Genomic DNA, 22,347 nt, shown 5'->3' with positions numbered 1-22,347 from the left:
CACTAGGTGGCGCACTGCACGCCGTGGGGCCGTCAGATTAGACGACTCGTCTGAATTGGTAACGGAAGTGACGCTCGTCGCCGCCATCTTGCTACACCCCGCACTTCTCTATAGTAAGGATACACTGAGAAGGCGGCAAGCGGACATCTTGTTACACCCACCGGAGTTTTGCATTTCTCTGTTATTTTCCCAGTAAATTGAGCCGATGACGTCAAACAGATTATTTAGAAATCCGACGGACTGTTTAGATGTTGAATTTTAAAAGCAGCGGAGAGCCTTCCGATCTCACAGCTTTGTTATTGTGACAGAACACCTCTGCTCTTATAATTCAACATGTCAACAGTCCGATGGATTTCTAAATAATGTAGTTCTCCATATCAGCTTCGTTTCCTGTTAAAAAAACGTCACTAGTGAGGGTGTGGCCTATCGCTTCCGCGCTAGAGGAAGAAGTCTCTAAGAGACGCGGATGTCTACAACAAAATGGCGGCCGCCGTCTCGCGGGTCACATGGGTCAATGTCAGGGATTAGGGGCGGGGCTTCTCTGTCAGGAAGAGATGGCGGCTGTGTGGAGGAGGCGGTGAGGTGATAGAAGGAAAGGTACGAGGGGGGGATGGGAGACTCTACAATGGAGGGGGGAGAATCCCCGGGGGTGTCATACGTAGAGTGGGGGGGCCCCCTGGGGGATGTCATACGTAGAGTGGGGGGGCCCCATGGAGGGGGTCTTGCGTAGAGTGGGGGTGTCATACGTAGAGGGGGTCCCCCTGGGGGTGTCACACGTAGAGGGGGGGGCCCCCTGGGGGATGTCATACGTAGAGTGGGGGGGCCCCATGGAGGGGGTCTTGCGTAGAGTGGGGGTGTCATACGTAGAGGGGGTCCCCCTGGGGGTGTCACACGTAGAGGGGGGCCCCCTGGGGGTGTCACACGTAGAGGGGGGGGCCCCCTGGGGGTGTCACACGTAGAGGGGGGCCCCCTGGGGGTGTCACACGTAGAGGGGGGCCCCCTGGGGGTGTCACACGTAGAGGGGGGCCCCCTGGGGGTGTCACACGTAGAGGGGGGGCCCCCTGGGGGTGTCACACGTAGAGGGGGGGCCCCCTGGGGGTGTCACACGTAGAGGGGGGGCCCCCTGGGGGTGTCACACGTAGAGGGGGGGCCCCCTGGGGGTGTCACACGTAGAGGGGGGGCCCCCTGGGGGTGTCACACGTAGAGGGGGGGCCCCCTGGGGGTGTCACACGTAGAGGGGGGGGCCCCTGGGGGTGTCACACGTAGAGGGGGGGCCCCTGGGGGCGTCACACGTAGAGTGGGGGGCCCCCTGGGGGCGTCACACGTAGAGTGGGGGGCCCCCTGGGGGCGTCACACGTAGAGTGGGGGGGGCCCTGGGGGCGTCACACGTAGAGTGGGGGGGGGCCCTGGGGGCGTCACACGTAGAGTGGGTGGGCCCTGGGGGCGTCACACGTAGAGGGGGGGCCCCCTGGGGGCGTCACACGTAGAGGGGGGGGGGCCCTGGGGGCGTCACACGTAGAGGGGGGGGGCCCCTGGGGGCGTCACACGTAGAGGGGGGGCCCCTGGGGGCGTCACACGTAGAGTGGGGGGGCCCTGGGGGCGTCACACGTAGAGGGGGGGGCCCCTGGGGGCGTCACACGTAGAGTGGGGGGCCCCTGGGGGCGTCACACGTAGAGGGGGGGCCCCTGGGGGCGTCACACGTAGAGGGGGGGCCCCTGGGGGCGTCACACGTAGAGTGGGGGGGCCCTGGGGGCGTCACACGTAGAGTGGGGGGGCCCTGGGGGCGTCACACGTAGAGTGGGGGGGCCCTGGGGGCGTCACACGTAGAGTGGGGGGGCCCTGGGGGCGTCACACATAGAGTGGGGGGGCCCTGGGGGCGTCACACATAGAGTGGGGGGGCCCCCTGGGGGTGTCACACGTAGAGGGGGGGGTTCCAATCTGTATTGATTATTCTGCCCCTCCCCCGGCGATGTTTGGGTATAATTCTCTGACTTGTGTTTTTCTCTCCTCCCAGATGTGGGCGGTGACGCAGTTGTTGGGGGCGGGTCGCTCGTTGGTGTCTCAGTCCTCTCGCTCCTTCTCTCTGGGTAAGTCCCCTCGGGGGTGGGGTCAGATCTCGGTAATATATAATCCTCACATTCCATCCCAGCAGATTCCGCATCACAATTGCATCGTGTTGATGCAGAGCGTGGTGTGCAGAGCGTGGTGCGGTGTGCTGGAGAGTGCGGTTTGCATGGTGCGGTGTGCGGTTTGCATGGTGCGGTTTGCATGGTGCGTTGTGCGGAGTGGTTTGCATGGTGCGTTGTGCGGAGCGGTTTGCATGGTGCGTTGTGCGGAGCGGTTTGCATGGTGCGTTGTGCGTTGTGCGGAGCGGTTTGCATGGTGCGTTGTGCGGAGCGCGGAGCGGTTTGCATGGTGCGTTGTGCGGAGCGCGGAGCGGTTTGCATGGTGCGGTGTGCTGGAGAGCGCGGTGCGGTTTGCATGGCGCGGTGTGCAGAGCGCGGTGCGGTTTGCATGGCGCGGTGTGCTGGAGAGCGGTGCGGTTTGCATGGCGCGGTGTGCTGGAGAGCGCGGTGCGGTTTGCATGTTGCTGTGTGCAGAGCGCGGGGCTGTATGTATGGTGCGTTGTGCAGAGCGCGGTGCGGTTTGCATGGCGCGGTGTGCAGAGCGCGGTGCGGTTTGCATGGCGCAGTGCGGTTTGCATGTTGCTGTGTGCAGAGCGCGGGGCTGTATGTATGGTGCGTTGTGCAGAGCACGGTGCGGTTTGCATGGTGCGTTGTGCAGAGCGCGGTGCGGTTTGCATGGTGCGTTGTGCAGAGCGCGGTGCGGTTTGCATGGCGCAGTGCGGTTTGCATGTTGCTGTGTGCAGAGCGCGGGGCTGTATGTATGGTGCGTTGTGCAGAGCGCGGTGCGGTTTGCATGGCGCGGTGTGCAGAGCGCGGTGCGGTTTGCATGTTGCTGTGTGCAGAGCGCGGGGCTGTATGTATGGCGCGGTGTGCAGAGCGCGGTGCGGTTTGCATGGCGCGGTGTGCAGAGCGCGGTGCGGTTTGCGTGGCGCGGTGTGCTGGAGAGCGCGGTGCGGTTTGCATGTTGCTGTGTGCAGAGCGCGGGGCTGTATGTATGGTGCGTTGTGCAGAGCGCGGTGCGGTTTGCATGGCGCGGTGTGCAGAGCGCGGTGCGGTTTGCATGGCGCGGTGCGGTTTGCATGGCGCGGTGCGGTTTGCATGTGTGCTGTGTGCAGAGCGCGGGGCTGTATGTATGGTGCGGTGTGCAGAGCGCGGTGCGGTTTGCATGGCGCAGTGCGGTTTGCATGTTGCTGTGTGCAGAGCGCGGGGCTGTATGTATGGTGCGTTGTGCAGAGCGCGGTGCGGTTTGCATGGCGCGTTGTGCAGAGCGCGGTGCGGTTTGCATGGCGCGTTGTGCAGAGCGCGGTGCGGTTTGCATGGCGCGGTGTGCAGAGCGCGGTGTGCATGGCGCGGTGTGCAGAGCGCGGTGCGGTTTGCATGGCGCGGTGTGCAGAGCGCGGTGCGGTTTGCATGGCGCGGTGTGCAGAGCGCGGTGCGGTTTGCATGGCGCGGTGTGCAGAGCGCGGTGCGGTTTACATGGCGCGGTGCGGTTTGCATGGCGCAGTGCGGTTTGCATGTTGCTGTGTGCAGAGCGCGGGGCTGTATGTATGGTGCGTTGTGCAGAGCGCGGCGCGGTTTGCATGGCGCGGTGTGCATGGCGCGGTGTGCAGAGCGCGGTGCGGTTTGCATGGCGCGGTGTGCAGAGCGCGGTGCGGTTTGCATGGCGCGGTGTGCATGGCGCGGTGCGGTTTGCATGGCGCGGTGCGGTTTGCATGGCGCAGTGCGGTTTGCATGTTGCTGTGTGCAGAGCGCGGGGCTGTATGTATGGTGCGTTGTGCAGAGCGCGGTGCGGTTTGCATGGCGCGTTGTGCAGAGCGCGGTGCGGTTTGCATGGCGCGGTGTGCAGAGCGCGGTGCGGTTTGCATGGCGCGGTGTGCGGTTTGCATGGTGCGGTGTGCAGAGCGCGGTGCGGTTTGCATGGCGCGGTGTGCAGAGCGCGGTGCGGTTTGCATGGCGCGGTGTGCAGGGCGCGGTGCGGTTTGCATGGCGCGGTGCGGTTTGCATGGCGCAGTGCGGTTTGCATGTTGCTGTGTGCAGAGCGCGGGGCTGTATGTATGGTGCGTTGTGCAGAGCGCGGTGCGGTTTGCATGGCGCGTTGTGCAGAGCGCGGTGCGGTTTGCATGGCGCGGTGTGCAGAGCGCGGTGTGCATGGCGCGGTGTGCAGAGCGCGGTGCGGTTTGCATGGCGCGGTGTGCAGAGCGCGGTGCGGTTTGCATGGCGCGGTGTGCGGTTTGCATGGTGCGGTGTGCAGAGCGCGGTGCGGTTTGCATGGCGCGGTGTGCGGTTTGCATGGCGCGGTGTGCAGAGCGCGGTGCGGTTTGCATGGCGCGGTGTGCGGTTTGCATGGCGCGGTGTGCAGAGCGCGGTTTGCATGGCGCGGTGTGCAGAGCGCGGTGCGGTTTGCATGGCGCGGTGTGCAGAGCGCGGTGCGGTTTGCATGGCGCGGTGTGCAGAGCGCGGTGCGGTTTGCATGGCGCGGTGTGCAGAGCGCGGTGCGGTTTGCATGGCGCGGTGTGCGGTTTGCATGGTGCGGTGTGCAGAGCGCGGTGCGGTTTGCATGGCGCGGTGTGCTGGAGAGCGCGGTGCGGTTTGCATGTTGCTGTGTGCAGAGCGCGGGGCTGTATGTATGGTGCGTTGTGCAGAGCGCGGTGCGGTTTGCATGGCGCGGTGTGCAGAGCGCGGTGCGGTTTGCATGGCGCGGTGCGGTTTGCGTGGCGCGGTGTGCTGGAGAGCGCGGTGCGGTTTGCATGTTGCTGTGTGCAGAGCGCGGGGCTGTATGTATGGTGCGTTGTGCAGAGCGCGGTGCGGTTTGCATGGCGCGGTGTGCAGAGCGCGGTGCGGTTTGCATGGCGCGGTGCGGTTTGCATGGCGCAGTGCGGTTTGCATGTGTGCTGTGTGCAGAGCGCGGGGCTGTATGTATGGTGCGTTGTGCAGAGCGCGGTGCGGTTTGCATGGCGCGGTGTGCAGAGCGCGGTGCGGTTTGCATGGCGCAGTGCGGTTTGCATGTTGCTGTGTGCAGAGCGCGGGGCTGTATGTATGGTGCGTTGTGCAGAGCGCGGTGCGGTTTGCATGGCGCGTTGTGCAGAGCGCGGTGCGGTTTGCATGGCGCGGTGTGCATGGCGCGGTGTGCATGGCGCGGTGTGCATGGCGCGGTGTGCAGAGCGCGGTGTGCAGAGCGCGGTGCGGTTTGCATGGCGCGGTGTGCAGAGCGCGGTGCGGTTTGCATGGCGCGGTGTGCAGAGCGCGGTGCGGTTTGCATGGCGCGGTGCGGTTTGCATGGCGCAGTGCGGTTTGCATGTTGCTGTGTGCAGAGCGCGGGGCTGTATGTATGGTGCGTTGTGCAGAGCGCGGTGCGGTTTGCATGGCGCGGTGTGCAGAGCGCGGTGTGCATGGCGCGGTGTGCAGAGCGCGGTGCGGTTTGCATGGCGCGGTGTGCAGAGCGCGGTGCGGTTTGCATGGCGCGGTGTGCAGAGCGCGGTGCGGTTTGCATGGCGCGGTGTGCAGAGCGCGGTGCGGTTTGCATGGCGCGGTGCGGTTTGCATGGCGCAGTGCGGTTTGCATGTTGCTGTGTGCAGAGCGCGGTGCGGTTTGCATGGTGCGTTGTGCAGAGCGCGGTGCGGTTTGCATGGCGCGTTGTGCAGAGCGCGGTGCGGTTTGCATGGCGCGTTGTGCAGAGCGCGGTGCGGTTTGCATGGCGCGGTGTGCAGAGCGCGGTGCGGTTTGCATGGCGCGGTGTGCAGAGCGCGGTGCGGTTTGCATGGCGCGGTGTGCAGAGCGCGGTGCGGTTTGCATGGCGCGGTGTGCGGTTTGCATGGTGCGGTGTGCAGAGCGCGGTGCGGTTTGCATGGCGCGGTGTGCAGAGCGCGGTGCGGTTTGCATGGCGCGGTGTGCAGAGCGCGGTGCGGTTTGCATGGCGCGGTGTGCAGAGCGCGATGCGGTTTGCATGGCGCGGTGCGGTTTGCATGGCGCAGTGCGGTTTGCATGTTGCTGTGTGCAGAGCGCGGGGCTGTATGTATGGTGCGTTGTGCAGAGCGCGGTGCGGTTTGCATGGCGCGTTGTGCAGAGCGCGGTGCGGTTTGCATGGCGCGGTGTGCGGTTTGCATGGTGCGGTGTGCAGAGCGCGGTGCGGTTTGCATGGCGCGGTGTGCAGAGCGCGGTGTGCATGGCGCGGTGTGCAGAGCGCGGTGCGGTTTGCATGGCGCGGTGCGGTTTGCATGGTGCGGTGTGCAGAGCGCGGTGCGGTTTGCATGGCGCGGTGTGCAGAGCGCGGTGCGGTTTGCATGGCGCGGTGTGCAGAGCGCGGTGCGGTTTGCATGGCGTGGTGTGCAGAGCGCGGTGTGCATGGCGCGGTGTGCAGAGCGCGGTGCGGTTTGCATGGCGCGGTGTGCAGAGCGCGGTGCGGTTTGCATGGCGCGGTGTGCGGTTTGCATGGTGCGGTGTGCAGAGCGCGGTGCGGTTTGCATGGCGCGGTGTGCAGAGCGCGGTGTGCATGGCGCGGTGTGCATGGCGCGGTGTGCAGAGCGCGGTGCGGTTTGCATGGCGCGGTGCGGTTTGCATGGCGCGGTGTGCAGAGCGCGGTGCGGTTTGCATGGCGCGGTGCGGTTTGCATGGCGCGGTGTGCAGAGCGCGGTGCGGTTTGCATGGCGCGGTGTGCAGAGCGCGGTGCGGTTTGCATGGCGCGGTGTGCAGAGCGCGGTGCGGTTTGCATGGCGCGGTGTGCAGAGCGCGGTGCGGTTTGCATGGCGCGGTGCGGTTTGCATGGCGCGGTGTGCAGAGCGCGGTGCGGTTTGCATGGCGCGGTGTGCAGAGCGCGGTGCGGTTTGCATGGCGCGGTGTGCAGAGCGCGGTGCGGTTTGCATGGCGCGGTGTGCAGAGCGCGGTGCGGTTTGCATGGCGCGGTGCGGTTTGCATGGCGCGGTGTGCAGAGCGCGGTGCGGTTTGCATGGCGCGGTGTGCAGAGCGCGGTGCGGTTTGCATGGCGCGGTGCGGTTTGCATGGCGCGGTGTGCAGAGCGCGGTGCGGTTTGCATGGCGCGGTGTGCAGAGCGCGGTGCGGTTTGCATGGCGCGGTGTGCAGAGCGCGGTGTCTGATAAATCAAAAATGTTCCCCAAATAAAAAGTAGTTGTAGGAGGAGTGCAGAGAGGTGGTCTGGCCTTCTCCTGGGGATGGAGGGGGGAGGGGGGGGAGTGTGACACCCCCCCCCCCGCTGTCTGCTGATATCACAGGGGCCGGTTCAGGCTCGGGCAAGAGCACCACAATGAAGTTTGGACCGGCCGCTCCTGCCCCCTCCACAGCCCAGCGCTCCAGTGAGGGGCAGAGCAGACAGCGGTCACCATCTCTCTGCTTGCGGAGCCGTGAGAAGCGAGTGATCAGCGTTGTTTGATCGTTCGGTTCTCAGTGTTGGATATGCGGGGGAGGGGGGTATCGTCCACCTAGGTGAATGTAAATATAAAAGCCTGGTACTTCTCTTTTATAGAGAAGGTGTTGGAGCGGCAGTTGGCGGAGTGTCAGTTGGCGGAGTGTCAGTTGGCGGAGTGTCAGTTGGCGGAGTGGCAGTTGGCGGAGTGGCAGTTGGCGGAGCCGCAGTTGTGTCAGTTGGCGGAGTGTCAGTTGCCGGAGTGTCAGTTGGCGGAGTGGGGAGTGGCAGTTGGTGGAGTGGCAGTTGGTGGAGTGGCAGTTGGTGGAGCGGCAGTTGGTGGAGCGGCAGTTGGTGGAGCGGCAGTTGGTGGAGCGGCAGTTGGTGGAGCGGCAGTTGGTGGAGCGGCAGTTGGTGGAGCGGCAGTTGGTGGAGCGGCAGTTGGTGGAGTGGCAGTTGGTGGAGTGGCAGTTGGCGGAGCGGCAGTTGTCGGAGCGGGGAGTGGCAGTTGGTGGAGTGGCAGTTGGCGGAGCCGCAGTTGTGTCAGTTGGCGGAGTGTCAGTTGGCGGAGTGTCAGTTGGCGGAGTGTCAGTTGGCGGAGTGTCAGTTGGCGGAGTGTCAGTTGGCGGAGTGTCAGTTGGCGGAGTGTCAGTTGGCGGAGCGGCAGTTGGCAGAGCGGCAGTTGGAGTGGGGAGTGGCAGTTGGTGGAGTGGCAGTTGGTGGAGTGGCAGTTGGCGGAGCGGCAGTTGTCGGAGCGGGGAGTGGCAGTTGGTGGAGTGGCAGTTGGTGGAGTGGCAGTTGGTGGAGTGGCAGTTGGTGGAGTGGCAGTTGGTGGAGTGGCAGTTGGTGGAGTGGCAGTTGGTGGAGTGGCAGTTGGTGGAGTGGCAGTTGGTGGAGTGGCAGTTGGTGGAGTGGCAGTTGGTGGAGTGGCAGTTGGTGGAGTGGCAGTTGAGCGGGGAGTGGCAGTTGAGCGGGGAGTGGCAGTTGAGCGGGGAGTGGCAGTTGGTGGAGTGAGCGGCAGTTGTCGGAGCGGCAGTTGTCGGAGCGGCAGTTGTCGGAGCGGGGAGTGGCAGTTGGTGGAGTAGCCGCAGTTGTGGCAGTTGGCGGAGCGGCAGTTGGTGGAGCGGCAGTTGGCGGAGCGGCAGTTGGCGGAGTGTCAGTTGGCGGAGTGTCAGTTGGCGGAGTGTCAGTTGGCGGAGTGGGGAGCGGCAGTTGGTGGAGCGGCAGTTGGCGGAGTGGGGAGCGGCAGTTGGTGGAGCGGCAGTTGGTGGAGCGGCAGTTGGCGGAGCGGCAGTTGGAGTGGGGAGTGGCAGTTGGTGGAGTGGCAGTTGGCGGAGCGGGGAGTGGCAGTTGGCGGAGTGGCAGTTGGCGGAGTGGCAGTTGGCGGAGTGGCAGTTGGCGGAGTGGCAGTTGGCGGAGTGGCAGTTGGCGGAGCGGGGAGTGGCAGTTGGCGGAGTGGCAGTTGGCGGAGTGGCAGTTGGCGGAGTGGCAGTTGGCGGAGCGGCAGTTGGCGGAGCGGGGAGTGGCAGTTGGTGGAGTGGCAGTTGGGGGAGCGGCAGTTGTGTCAGTTGGCGGAGTGTCAGTTGGCGGAGTGTCAGTTGGCGGAGTGTCAGTTGGCGGAGTGGGGAGTGGCAGTTGGTGGAGTGGCAGTTGGTGGAGTGGCAGTTGGTGGAGCGTCAGTTGGTGGAGTGGGGAGTGGCAGTTGGCGGAGTGGCAGTTGGCGGAGCGGGGAGTGGCAGTTGGCGGAGCGGGGAGTGGCAGTTGGCGGAGTGGCAGTTGGCGGAGTGGCAGTTGGCGGAGCGGCAGTTGGCGGAGTGTCAGTTGGCGGAGTGTCAGTTGGCGGAGTGTCAGTTGGCGGAGTGTCAGTTGGCGGAGTGGGGAGTGGCAGTTGGTGGAGTGGCAGTTGGTGGAGCGGGGAGTGGCAGTTGGCGGAGTGGCAGTTGGCGGAGCGTGGAGTGGCAGTTGGTGGAGTGGCAGTTGGCGGAGTGGCAGTTGGCGGAGTGGCAGTTGGCGGAGCGGCAGTTGGCGGAGTGGCAGTTGGCGGAGCGGCAGTTGGCGGAGAGGCAGTTGGCGGAACGGCAGTTGGTGTTTTCCTGTTCGGTATAATGAAGTTCCTCTCTGACTCTCCTCCAATCACAGGATGCCGGAATCTGGTGCGGAATTTCGTCCCACAGCCCAAAAACACGGACCGCTGGACGGAGAAGAGGGCGCTGTTTGGGGTCTATGATAACATTGGAATATTAGGTAAGTCCCCTCAGGGTGTGTATAGAGGGGTCTTCACTCCCTTCAGGTGACCTCCCCTCCCCCCACCCATGGAATGCACTATGTGCAGCAGCAGTGAGTCGGTTTTATTCCCCTCCATGGGGGGCCGAGCTCTCCCATCCTGATCTCTAGTAATGAGCCCATGGGACTCCTGACCCGCTGAGGGTGGAGGGTGGAGGGTGGAGGCCGCGGGGCCCGGCGGAGGGTTGTGGCCGGCGAGGCCCCGGTGACGTTTGTCGCCTGATCAGCCAAACCTTCTGCCATGGGCCTAGGCGTCCAGTAAAGGGACACGCGGGGGTTGGGTGGCAGAAGGATGAGGTGACACTAAAGCTGTGAAATGATAAAAGATCTGATTCGCATTGCTGTATATCGGTGAGATCATCCCATACACGGCCAATCCCTTCATCAGAAGATTACATCTATCGCTTCCTTTGTGAAGGGTGAAAGTTTTACCCCCCTTCTAGTATGTGTGGTGGGGCCGCTCTCCTCAGGATATTCATACACATGGAAAACATCCTCATCCTCCTCCCCTCCCCTCCCTCCCTCCCTCCCTCCTCCCTCCCTCCCTCCCTCCTCCCTCCCTCCTCTCCCTCCCTCCTCTCCCTCCCTCCTCCTCCCCTCCCCCCTCCTCCCCTCCAAACCATTTCACTCTTCTCTGCTAATACATGCCCCTCCCTCCAGTACACGCCCCCAGTACATGTCCCTCCCCCCAGTACACGCCCCTCCCCCCAGTACACGCCCCTCCCCCCAGTACACGCCCCTCCCCCCAGTACACGCCCCTCCCCCCAGTACACGCCCCTGCCCCCAGTACATGTCCCTCCCCCAGTACACGCCCCCAGTACATGTCCCTCCCCCCAGTACATGCCCCTCCCCCCGTACACGGCCCTCCCCAGTACATGCCCCTCCCCCAGTACACGCCCCCGCTGCCTCTCTATCTTCCAGGTGACGTTCGGTCTTCCCCGCCCCCTCCCCCCAGTACACACCCCCAGTACACGCCCCTCCCCCCAGTACACGCCCCTCCCCCCAGTACACGCCCCTCCCCCCAGTACACGCCCCTCCCCCCAGTACACGCCCCTCCCCCCAGTACACGCCCCTCCCCCCAGTACACGCCCCTCCCCCCAGTACACGCCCCTCCCCCCAGTACACGCCCCTCCCCCCAGTACACGCCCCTCCCCCCAGTACACGCCCCTCCCCCCAGTACACGCCCCGCCCCCCAGTACACGTCCCGCCCCCCAGTACACGCCCCGCCCCCCAGTACACGTCCCGCCCCCCAGTACATGTCCCTCCCCCCAGTACACGCCCTCTGTACATGTCCCTCCCCCCAGTACACGCCCCCAGTACATGCCCCCGCTGCCTCTCTATCTTCCAGGTGACGTTCGGTCTTCCCCGCCCCCTCCCCCTCCCCCAGAATCCACATGAGACACTACAGGCCGTGGCCTCTGAGCAGCACACACAGCGGGCCGTTTTCTATGAAGTCCATACACTTGTCTGAGATGTGAGTTATGTGACAGAAATGTTCCTCTTTTACTACTTGCTGCACTTAGATGGGCGCCCCGGTTGTTTTCTCTCCATATACACAGAGCCGGGAGCTGCTCTACCCTCCCCCCCCCCCCGGTGCGATTTACACTGATGGACTTCAATACGTCATAAATGGACAATCCATAAAAAGTTGATGCACAGAATGTAAACCCAGAGCCCCTCCCCCTCTTCATTACCAGACCCCGATCTTTCCCACGACGGGGACCAGCACACCCGCTGTCTTGGGTCCCCATTGGATAGATTGCCTCCCGCTGCTGCCGATCAAATCCAGTGACATGGCCCCGCCCCCGACTCCCGCTGCCTGTGTTAATGGACGCAGCATCTGGACACGGGAGGGTGTCCATATGGAAAACGGCTCTCCGTGGGGGGGGGGGGGCGGCACCAGAGGAAGAGCCAGGAGTGCCACTGGGGGACCCCAGAAGAGGAGGATCGGGGCCACTCTGTGCACAGAGGAGGTATCACAAGATTTATTTTTTTTTTAATAACAATCACTTTAAGTATTTGATTAGCAGTATCTATGGATCTATGGATCGCACCGATGTCCCCCCTCCCCCCCCATCCCACAGCACAGGCCCCCCCCCTCCCCCCCCCGGTCTCCTCCTCTTAGCACAGGATCCATGCTTTCCTGACTGACAGATCGATGCTCTGCCTGTGTAGCGAGCGACCAGCGGGGGGCGCCACACATTGAGTCCACTGATCAGTCGGTGTCGCACACTTGCAGAAGTGAAGGATCGTAGGTGGTCGGGCGCAGTGCCGCCGCTCTGTAGCAATAAAAGTGCCATAGGGCGCTCGGCGAGTAGTTAGGCAGAGGCCAAGATGGCGGCTTTCTTGTCTGAAAATGATAGGAGGGTTTCCTTCCCCTGACCGCTCACCAGCAGACCGTCCATTCCATCTTCTCATTGGTAGCGGGGTCAGATCTCCCGTAGTGACCATTCCAAGGAGCCGGAGGGGACCTTATTCTGGAGCAGAATCCTTACTGTGGATCCCTTTTGATTTTTCTGGGGGGCGGCGGCGGCGATCGTACATTTTGTAATGGAGTGTGATTGACCTCCGTGCTGTACACTTCACATATATGTGCGGCCACAAAGGAGGAGGAGCTTAAAGCGGCTGTATCCCCGCTGAATTATTATTTGTTTTTTGCTCACCTGCAAAGGAAAAGGCATTATGAGCTAGTATGCACCGCATACATACATAGATATACATACATAGTATGCACCTCATACATACATAGATATACATACATAGTATCCACCGCATACATACATAGATATACATACATAGTATCCACCGCATACATACATAGATATACATACATAGTATGCACCGCATACATGCATAGATATACATACATAGTATGCACCGCATACATACATAGATATACATACATAGTATGCACCTCATACATACATAGATATACATACATAGTATCCACCGCATACATACATAGATATACATACATAGTATGCACCGCATACATACATAGATATACATACATAGTATGCACCGCATACATACATAGATATACATACATAGTATGCACCTCATACATACATAGATATACATACATAGTATCCACCGCATACATACATAGATATACATACATAGTATGCACCGCATACATACATAGATATACATACATAGTATGCACCGCATACATACATACATATACATACATAGTATGCACCGCATACATACATAGATATACATACATAGTATGCACCGCATACATACATACATATACATACATAGTATGCACCGCATACATACATAGATATACATACATAGTATGCACCGCATACATACATACATATACATACATAGTATGCACCGCATACATACATAGATATACATACATAGTATGCACCGCATACATACATAGATATACATACATAGTATGCACCGCATACATACATACATATACATACATAGTATGCACCGCATACATACATACATATACATACATAGTATGCACCGCATACTAGCTCATTATGAAATACTTACCTTTAGAACGAGGCCCCCGACATCTGGCCCGATCCACGCCGAGGGAGCCGACATGTTCCCTCTGCGCTTCTTCCGGGTATCGCGGCTCTAGCGCTGTGAGTGGCCGGAGCCGCGATATCATCACTCCCGCGCAAAAGGGAGCTTTCTTCCCGGCAGGGTCTGGCGTCTGCCCGGGCTTCCAGCCGACAATCCCCTGTGCGCATGCGCCGCTGCAGTCAGCAGAGCATTGCGAGGGGAATATCTCCTAAACCGTACAGGTTTAGTGTGTGTGTGTATATATATATATATAATCTCCTAAAAATAAATATATATATCTCCTAAAAATAAAAAAAAATATATATATCTCCTAAAAAAAAAAAAAAATATATATATATATCTCCTAAAAAAAAAAAAATATATATATTATTTTTTTTTTCCCTAAAGGTAAGGCTTATTGTAGGTAAAAGTTCCCAATTTGACTATTACAACCACTTTAATGCTCACGCAACAAATACACATATTTTATATGATGGAGACAGAATATCAACCAAAAATCCCAGAAAAACACACAGGATACAAATGTTATAAATGGAGTTGCAGTTCAGTGAGTAAAATAAGTATTTGAAAAATCGTGAACAGTTAGTATCCTCTACACGTGAATTAGTGTACACTTGTATCATAAATAACAAAATCCGAATTATAAATGCAAATCACTCATTCCTTGCGGTATAAAGTCACATAACATATGCCTATAATAATACAGGTACTGAAAAAAACTCTACACAAAACACACACCCAGTGTATAAACAATAAGTCCGAGTCTATAAATCACAGCAGACTACTTTTTTTTATTTTTTTATAACAAACTGTGAACAAAAGTGGATGACGCAATTTTGTTGCGAAACGCGTAGGGCGGAGCGATACGCTAAACGTCACCTCGTGTTTGTAACGGGTTCCAGGAGAACGGGTCTGTCTGAATGAATGAATGAAATACTTGTAAAGCGCACAATGCGAACTGAATCGCCTCTAGGCACTGTGGCGAGCTTTGATCATCTGCTAAAAGAGGAAGGTCTTGAGTTTTTTCCTAAAAGCCAGGTGATTTTCTTCCAGGCGGATGTTGATTGGTAGAGCATTCCATAGCCGAGGCCCTTGGACAGCGAATCTCCGACCCCCCTTGGATTTATACCGGGCTTTGGGCACGAGGAGGAGGTTTTTGTTGGCGGGTGGAAGACTGCGGTTTGGTGTGTAAGGATTTATTTTCTCCATTAGGTATTGCGGAGCTTCTCTATGCACGCATTTGTGGGTGAGGCAAAGGGTCTTGAACGTGATCCGATTCTTTACGGTTAGCCAATGTAATCTCCTCAGTGAAGGAGAAATGGATTCCCAGGGTTTTTTTCCTGTTATCAGCCTTGCCGCCGTGTTTTGGATCAGTTGTAATCACACAAGTTGATATTGTGGTAATCCTATGTAAAGCGAGTTTGCGTAGTCCAGTCGTGAATTAATGATTGTTCCAACTACCACTGCTTTGTCATTCTTTGGGATAAAAGGGATGAGTCTGTGAAGCATGCGCAGCAGATGGTGAGATCCACTGACTACAGATCCTATTTGCGCATCCATTGACATTTGTGCGTCTAAAATAACCCCGAGACTCTTGGCTTTGGTCTTTGGGGAGATACCGTATATACTCGAGTATAGGCCGACCCGAGTATAAGCCGAGGCCCCCAATTTACCCCCAAAAAACTGGAAAACTTATTGACTCGTGTATAAGCCGAGGGTGAGACATGGCTGTCCATCCCTGTGTGTCCGTCCATCCCTGTGTGTGTGTCCGTCCATCCATCCCTGTGTGTGTGTCCATCCATCCATCCCTGTGTGTGTATCCATCCATCCATCCATCCCTGTGTGTGTGTGTGTGTGTGTGTGTGTGTGTGTGTATCCATCCATCCATCCATCCATCCCTGTGTGTGTGTGTGTGTGTGTGTATCCATCCATCCATCCATCCATCCCTGTGTGTGTGTGTGTGTGTGTGTGTATCCATCCATCCATCCATCCATCCCTGTGTGTGTGTGTGTGTGTGTGTGTGTGTGTGTGTGTCCGTGCAGCCTTGTGTGTGTGTCCAGCCTACCTGTGTCCCAAGCCTCCGTCCCGAGCCGCCGTCGTCCCGAGCCTCCTCCGTCCCGTGCCGTGCCTCCTCCGTCCCGTGTCTCCTCCGTCCCGTGTCTCCTCCGTCCCGTGCCGTGCCGTGCCTCCTCCGTCCCGTGCCGATGGATCGCCGCTCTTCTCGGCGGCCATTCTACAATTCAAAATTCCGCCTCCGCCTGTGATAGGCGGAACACTCAATTTCCCAGCAGCCTGTGTTCCGCCTATCACAGACATCCTCTCATACTCGTCCGTAGTATGAGAATGAGCGGATGTCCGTGATAGGCGGAACACTGACTGCTGGGAAATTCAGTGTTCCGCCTATCACAGGCGGAGGCGGAGAAGGAGGCGCGGCTTTTGAAAATTAATGTCCGCCGTCTGTCTGCTCGATACGCTGATCGAGCAGTCAGACAGCGGCGACTCGAGTATAAGCCGAGGGGGGCACTTTCAGCCTCAAAAAAGAGGCTGAAAATCTCGGCTTATACTCGAGTATATACGGTAGTCTGTCCAAAGACGGTTGGTGGAGACCAGGAGGTTTTGGTTGCGGGCTTATGATTTGGGTGTAAGATAAGAAGCTCTGTCTTTGATTGGTTCAGCTGGAGGGAGCGTCTGTGTGCGTCCGGCCGGCGCAACGGACTCAAGGCTTTCTGATCTTTTATACACTGTAAGGCTGCTTTCACACTGGGGCGGGAGCGGCGTCGGCGGTAAAGCGCCGCTATTTTTAGCGGTGGTCTGCGGGCGCTAGCGGGGTGGTTTTAACCCCCGCTAGCGGCCGAAAAAGGGTTAAACCCGCCCGCAAAGCACTGCTGCAGCGGTATTGCCGCGGTGTCCCATTGATTTCAATGGGTAGAAGCGGTGAATACACGGCTCCTTCACCCCTCCAAAGATGCGGCTAGCAGGACTTTTTTCACCGTCCTGCCAGCGCACCGCTCCAGTGTGAGAGCCCCTCCGGCTTTCACACTGGAGGGAAAAGGGCCGGTTTTTTTCAGGCGCTATTTTTAGCGCTGTAACGCCTGAATACCGCCCCAGTGTGAAAGGGGCCTAAGTGCAATTTTACTTTTTTATCTCTGGTAATAAAGGGTTTTACACTATTTGGAGTTCTCTCTTTTATGGCTTTGATGTCTCCACCCCGAGTCCCTTTGGATCTATAAGAAAGACCCCCTGGGAGTGTTTACTTTACAACCCTGATTTGGAGTGGTGACGCAGGGAGAACACTAAGGACCCCCCCAGGCTGGAAGACGTGTTCATATCTAAAGGTCCTCTGTAGTGGGGGGGTCACGCCCTTCTGGTAAGCGGCAAATTTAATTGTTTCGGGGGCGGCTCAAGCACTATTGAAATGGACCCAGCAATGGATGTTTTTTGATTCCTTATGGTGTATTTGTGGACGACTTTTGTTCTGCTGTGATTTATAGACTCGGACTTATTGTTTATACACTGGGTGTGCGTTTTGTGTAGAGTTTTTTTTCAGTACCTATATTATTATAGGCAGATGTTATGTGACTTTATACCGCAAGGAATGAGTGATTTGCATTTATAATTCGGATTTTGTTATTTATGACACAAGTGTACACTAATTCACGTGTAGAGGATACTAACTGTTCACCATTTTTCAATTGTTGCACAATTTGATGTTTATATGATTTAGCGCGGCTTTAGTATTTTTCGTTTTTGTTTTTCTGTATTTATGTGACACAGTTAAGCTGCAGCAAAACTTCTCTTATTCAAGGACATCACACATGATTGATTTTTACGTTTCACCTTAGCGCAGTTTTTTTTCCCCTTTTTTTTTTCCTAAAATAAGTATTTGATCCCCTAAGGGCCGGTTCACACTGCAGGCGCGGCGAGGCGTCTCCGACTTGCCTCGCTGCGACCTGCGGCGACCTCAGCGGCGACTTGCAGATGACTTCTGTATAGAAGTCAATGCAAGTCGCCCAGAAGTAGTACAGGAACCTTTTTTCTGAGTCGGAGCGACTCGAGTCGCTCCTCTCAGAACGGTTCCATTGTACAGAACGGGGGCGACTTGCGGGAGCGAGGCGAGGCGAGTCGTGTCACCTCGCATCGCCCGCTGTGTGAACCGGCTCTTAGTAATTGGTGGGGAAACCCTTGTTGATGATCAGAGGTCAGACGTTTCTTGTAGGTGGTGTCTTCCCGAGGAGGGGGGACCCGTCCGCGTGTCTCCCCGAGGAGGGGGGGACCCGTCCGCGTGTCTTCCCCGAGGAGGGGGGGACCCGTCCGCGTGTCTTCCCCGAGGAGGGGGGGACCCGTCCGCGTGTCTTCCCCGAGGAGGGGGGGACCCGTCCGCGTGTCTTCCCCGAGGAGGGGGGGACCCGTCCGCGTGTCTTCCCCGAGGAGGGGGGACCCGTCCGCGTGTCTTCCCCGAGGAGGGGGGGACCCGTCCGCGTGTCTTCCCCGAGGAGGGGGGGACCCGTCCGCGTGTCTCTCTCTTCTTCCGATGTTGACCCGGCGCTGTCTTCCGCTGTACTGGCTTCTGCAACGACTTATATGAGCATAGGGCGTGGTCACTGGGGGATGTCACACAGTGACCACGCCACTTTATGACGTCATGTCCCAGCATGCCCCGGGACGTGACGTCATAAAGGGGCGGGGTCACCGCCTGACATCACCCAGTGACCACGCCCTATGCTCATATAAGTCACCACGCACGTTGCATAAGCCAGTTCAGCAGAAGACAGCGCCGGGTCAACATCAGAAGAAGAAAGAAGAGGGAAGAAGGACAGAGGATGGAGGAAGCCGGGCTCCTCCGCTAGTAAAAGAGCTCCAAGAAGACAGCGGAGGAGCCCGGGACAAGAGGCCCGGAGAGCGGGAGAAGAGGCCGAACAGAGCGGAGAAGTCATCAGAAGTCCCCCCAACGTCGGAAGAAAACCCCCGGAGCTGATTACTTTTAAAACTTGTGTTGTGTTTTTTTTATTGACACTTTTCCCGCAGGTGAATGGATAGGGGTACGATGTACCCCTTACTTATTCACATAGGGTGGGTGGCCAAGATCTAGGGGCCCCCTTATTGAAGGGGGCTCCCGAATTCTGATAAGCCCCCCACCTGCAGACCCCGACAACCAATGGCCAGGGTTGTCGGGAAGAGGCCCTTATCCTCACCAACATGGGGACAAGGTGCTTTGGGGTGGGGTGGGCTGCAGGGCGCTCCCCTTCCCCAAAGCACCAACCCCCCCATGTTGAGGGCACCCGGCCTGGTACGGTCCGGGGGGGGGGGGAAGCTCGCTCGTCCCCACCCCCTTCCTGACCGGGCAGGCTTTGTGCTCGGATAAGGGTCTGGTATGGACCTTGAGGGGGACCCCACACCATTTTTTCGGCATAGGGGGGTTCCCCTTAAAATCCATACCAGACCTAAGGGCCTGGTATGCTCCCGGAGGGGGAACCCATGCCATTTTTTTTTTTTTATTTGGCGTGGAGTTCCCCCTTGAGAGCTCATTCTCTGATTGGCCATGGCCAAAGTCGCCTGGCCTGGGGCGACTTAAAGTCGTGTTGACAAGTCGTGTCCAAGTTGCCTAGAAAAGTCGTGTTGCCCCTGTGTGAACCAAGTCTTAAACTGACAGGACTGATCTGTGTACCACATGAGCACCTACTGGAGCCAGTCTGTGGGGGGAGGGTTATTGTTGGTTGGTAGGGGGGGCAAATACTTATTTTACTCCATTTATAACATTTGTATTGTGTGATTTTTCGGTATTTTTGGTTGATATTCTGTCTCCATCATATAAAATACCCCTCTGATAACAATGATAGACCCTTCATTTCTATGTAAGGGGGCAAAACTTACCCCATCTGCATTTTTCCCCACTTTGTGTGTGTATGTATGTGTGTGTGTGTGTGTGTGTATATATATATATATATATATATATATATATATATATATATATATATACACATACATACATACATACATACATACATACATACATACATACATACATACATACATACATACATACATACATACATACATACATACATACACTTGTGCTCATAAGTTTACATACCCCGGTGATTTGGCCTGATAACATGCACACAAGGTGACACAAAGGGGTTTGAATGGCTATTAAAGGTCACCATCCTCATTTGTGATCTGTTTGTAATTAGTGTATATAAAAGGACAATGAGTTTCTGGACTCCTGACAGACCCTTGCATCTTTCATCCAGTGCTGCACTGACCTCTCTGGATTCTGAGTCATGGGGGAAAGCAAACAATTGTCAAATGATCTGTGGGAAAAGGTAGTTGAACTGTATAAAACAGGAAAGGGATATAAAAAGATATCCAAGGAATTGAGAATCCAATCGGCAGTGTTCAAACTCTAATCAAGAAGTGGAAAATGAGGGGTTGTGGTGAAACCAAACCACGGTCAGGTAGACCAACTAAAATTTCAGCCACAACTGCCAGGAAAATTGTTTGGGATGCAAAGCAAACCCCACAAATAACTTCAGGTGAAATACAAGACTCTCTGAAAACATGTGGTGTGGCTTTTTCAAGATGCACAATAAGGAGGCACTTGAAGAAAGATGGGCGGCATGGCCGAGTCTCCAGAAGAAGCCATTACTACGCAAATCCCACAAAGTATCCGGTAATGGTATAATGATACGCCGAGTAAATTGATACCCAACATGTCACGCTTCAAAGTTGCGCCCGCTCATGGAACGGCGTCAAACTTTTAGCCTCAAAAATCTCCATAAGCGACATTTTCAAAAAATTCTACAGGTTGCATTTTTTGTGTTACAGAGGAGGTCTAGGGCTAGAATTATTGCTCTCACTCTACCGACCGCGGCCATATCTCACATGTGTGGTTTGACCACCGTTTTCATATGCAGGGGCTACTCACGTATGCGCCCGCTTCTGTGCGCAAGCTCGTCGTGACGGGGTGTTTTTAAAAAACTTTTTTTTTTTTTTTTTTTTATTTATTTTAATTGATTTTATTTATTTTTACACTGTTTAAAAAAAAATAAAAAAATGTATCACTTTTATTCCTATTACAAGGAATGTAAACATCCCTTGTAATAGAAAAAAAAGCATGACAGGTCCTCTTATATATGAGATCTGGGGGGTCAAAAAGTCCTCCGATATTATATTTGGACTTAAATGCAAAAAAAAAAAAATAAAATAAAAAATGACATTTAAAAATATATATATATATATACCTTTTTAAGAGGTATGGGCGGAAGTGACGTTTTGACGTGGCTTCCGCCCTCCTATGGTATAGAAACGAGTGTGGGGGGGGGGGGGGCACGCATCTTAGCCTCACTCGTCTCCATACCCAGCTAGCAAAAGGACCCGATCGCCGCCAGTAGCGGTGATCTTGCGGTGAACCTGCTGCAGAGACCACCGTTATCGTACAGCCGACCGGCACTTGAAGAGATGGATATCTCGGTTGTGGCAGCAGCTGCCGTTTCTGAGATATCCCTCTTCAAAAAAAATAGGACGTACATCGGCGTGCGGCGGTCGTTAAGTGGGGTATGTAAACTTTGATCACGGTCGTTTCTGTTGTCATTATGATATAAGAAGAGTAAACGCAGATGATTGATGATAAATGGCTTCAGTCAAATATTAACCACGAGTGAGAGAGAAGATCTCGTGTTTATCATTCATATTCTCTAAAAAATGGCCAAGAAATCAGAAATTCTGCCCCCCGGGGTGTGCAAACTTATATATACACACACAGTTGTGTTAATAAAAAAATAAAAATAAATTTTATATAATATATATATATACAAGAATAAAATTTGAGTCTTGTCCTTTTTTTTTTATTTCAGGTGACTTTAAAGCCCACCCATACCAGCTGATCATAGGCCCCTCGTGGCTGCGGGGCTGGAAGGGAAACGAGTTGCAGAAGTGTATACGGAAGAAGATGATGGTTGGCAGCAGAATGTTCTATGAGGACAGAAGAAATCTGGAGAAGAGGATCCGCTATTTGTATAAGAGGTTTAACCGCTACGGAAAACACCGCTAAGCCCCATTGTCCTTCCGCTAACACCGAATAAAATGTCCTTGTTTGTTTCCTAGTTCTCGTGTTTTCACTTTCCTCAGAAATCTTCCATGATTTGTTCCCACCTCCTCTTATATGGACCACGACTGACGGACATAATACTTTAAAGAGAACCTGTCATTAAAGCGGAGCTCCACCCTAAAGTGGACCTTCCGCTCATTGGAACCCTCCCCCCCTCCGGCACAACAATTGGCACCTTTCAGGGGGGAGGGGGGTGCAGGTACCTGTACAGTACAGGTATCTGCACCCACTTCCGGCGTAGATTCTGCAGAATCCACGCCCCTTTCCGCAGAATCTACGCCCCTTTCCGAAGGTCCCCCGCTGCCTGCTGGGAAACACACGGATCCCAGAGACAGCGGGGACCATCCTTATTGCGCAGCGCCACTCGCGCATGCGCAGTAGGGAACCGGGAAATGAAGCCGCAAAGGCTCCACTTCCTGATTCCCATAGCCAAGATGGCGGCGGCAGCACCCGAGAGACGATCGAGAGATCGGCTTCGGGTGCCGACATCGCGGGCACGCTGGGCGGGTAAGTGTCATTGTTTTAAAAGTCAGCAGCTGCAGTATTTGTAGCTGCTGGCTTTTAAAAAAAAAAAAACGGTGGAACTCCCGGCGGACTCCCGCTTTAAATAAACCCCCCACAGTGGCGTCTTCTTCCTTCCTCCAATAAGTGGGATTCGCAGGTAAAGGTGCGACACTTCCAGGTAGTGAAAGGAATCCTGTTCTGAAGCCCCACCCCCATAACCTGGACCTTCACTACCATGGAAGCCTCAGTAGCCAATAGAAATCTGTAGGTGGTAAGAAGGGACGGACAAGCCCGGCGCTATCGGGAAATGCTGACGCTCGGTATTCGGCCGCGACGAAAACCCAGAAATGTACCTCGAGGTGCCCCCCGTTACCATGACTTCCTCTTCTGAAGACCCAACCGGAAATCCCCCCTCA

The 22,347-nt window shown here is 56.3% G+C and overlaps 1 protein-coding gene across 1 annotated transcript; it reads left to right on the top strand.

The window, feature by feature from the left end:
• Positions 1-459: 459 nt before the first annotated feature.
• On the top strand, positions 460-21,422 carry MRPL51 (mitochondrial ribosomal protein L51). Its single transcript, XM_077467099.1, has 4 exons — positions 460-597; positions 2,015-2,087; positions 9,622-9,726; positions 21,174-21,422. The coding sequence occupies exons 2-4, from the start codon at positions 2,015-2,017 to the stop codon at positions 21,368-21,370; spliced, it is 375 nt and encodes a 124-aa protein (XP_077323225.1). The 5' UTR covers positions 460-597; the 3' UTR covers positions 21,371-21,422.
• Positions 21,423-22,347: the final 925 nt, after the last annotated feature.

This window comes from Lithobates pipiens, unplaced genomic scaffold (genome assembly GCF_037356315.1).
Source record: "Lithobates pipiens isolate NorthernLeopardFrog02 unplaced genomic scaffold, aLitPip1_a1.2 Scaffold_47, whole genome shotgun sequence".
NCBI classification, from domain to species: Eukaryota; Metazoa; Chordata; class Amphibia; order Anura; family Ranidae; genus Lithobates; species Lithobates pipiens.
This window is presented reverse-complemented; position numbering and strand designations above follow the sequence as displayed.

What these genes read in the sequence shown, in the direction of transcription:
- MRPL51 (XM_077467099.1), top strand. Translation starts at nt 2,015, where the DNA reads ATGTGGGCGGTGACGCAGTTGTTGGGGGCGGGTCGCTCGTTGGTGTCT. An exon ending in CTCTCGCTCCTTCTCTCTGG is followed by an intron (nt 2,088 to 9,621) that starts GTAAGTCCCCTC and finishes CTCCAATCACAG; the next exon opens with GATGCCGGAATCTGGTGCGG. An exon ending in TGATAACATTGGAATATTAG is followed by an intron (nt 9,727 to 21,173) that starts GTAAGTCCCCTC and finishes TTTTTATTTCAG; the next exon opens with GTGACTTTAAAGCCCACCCA.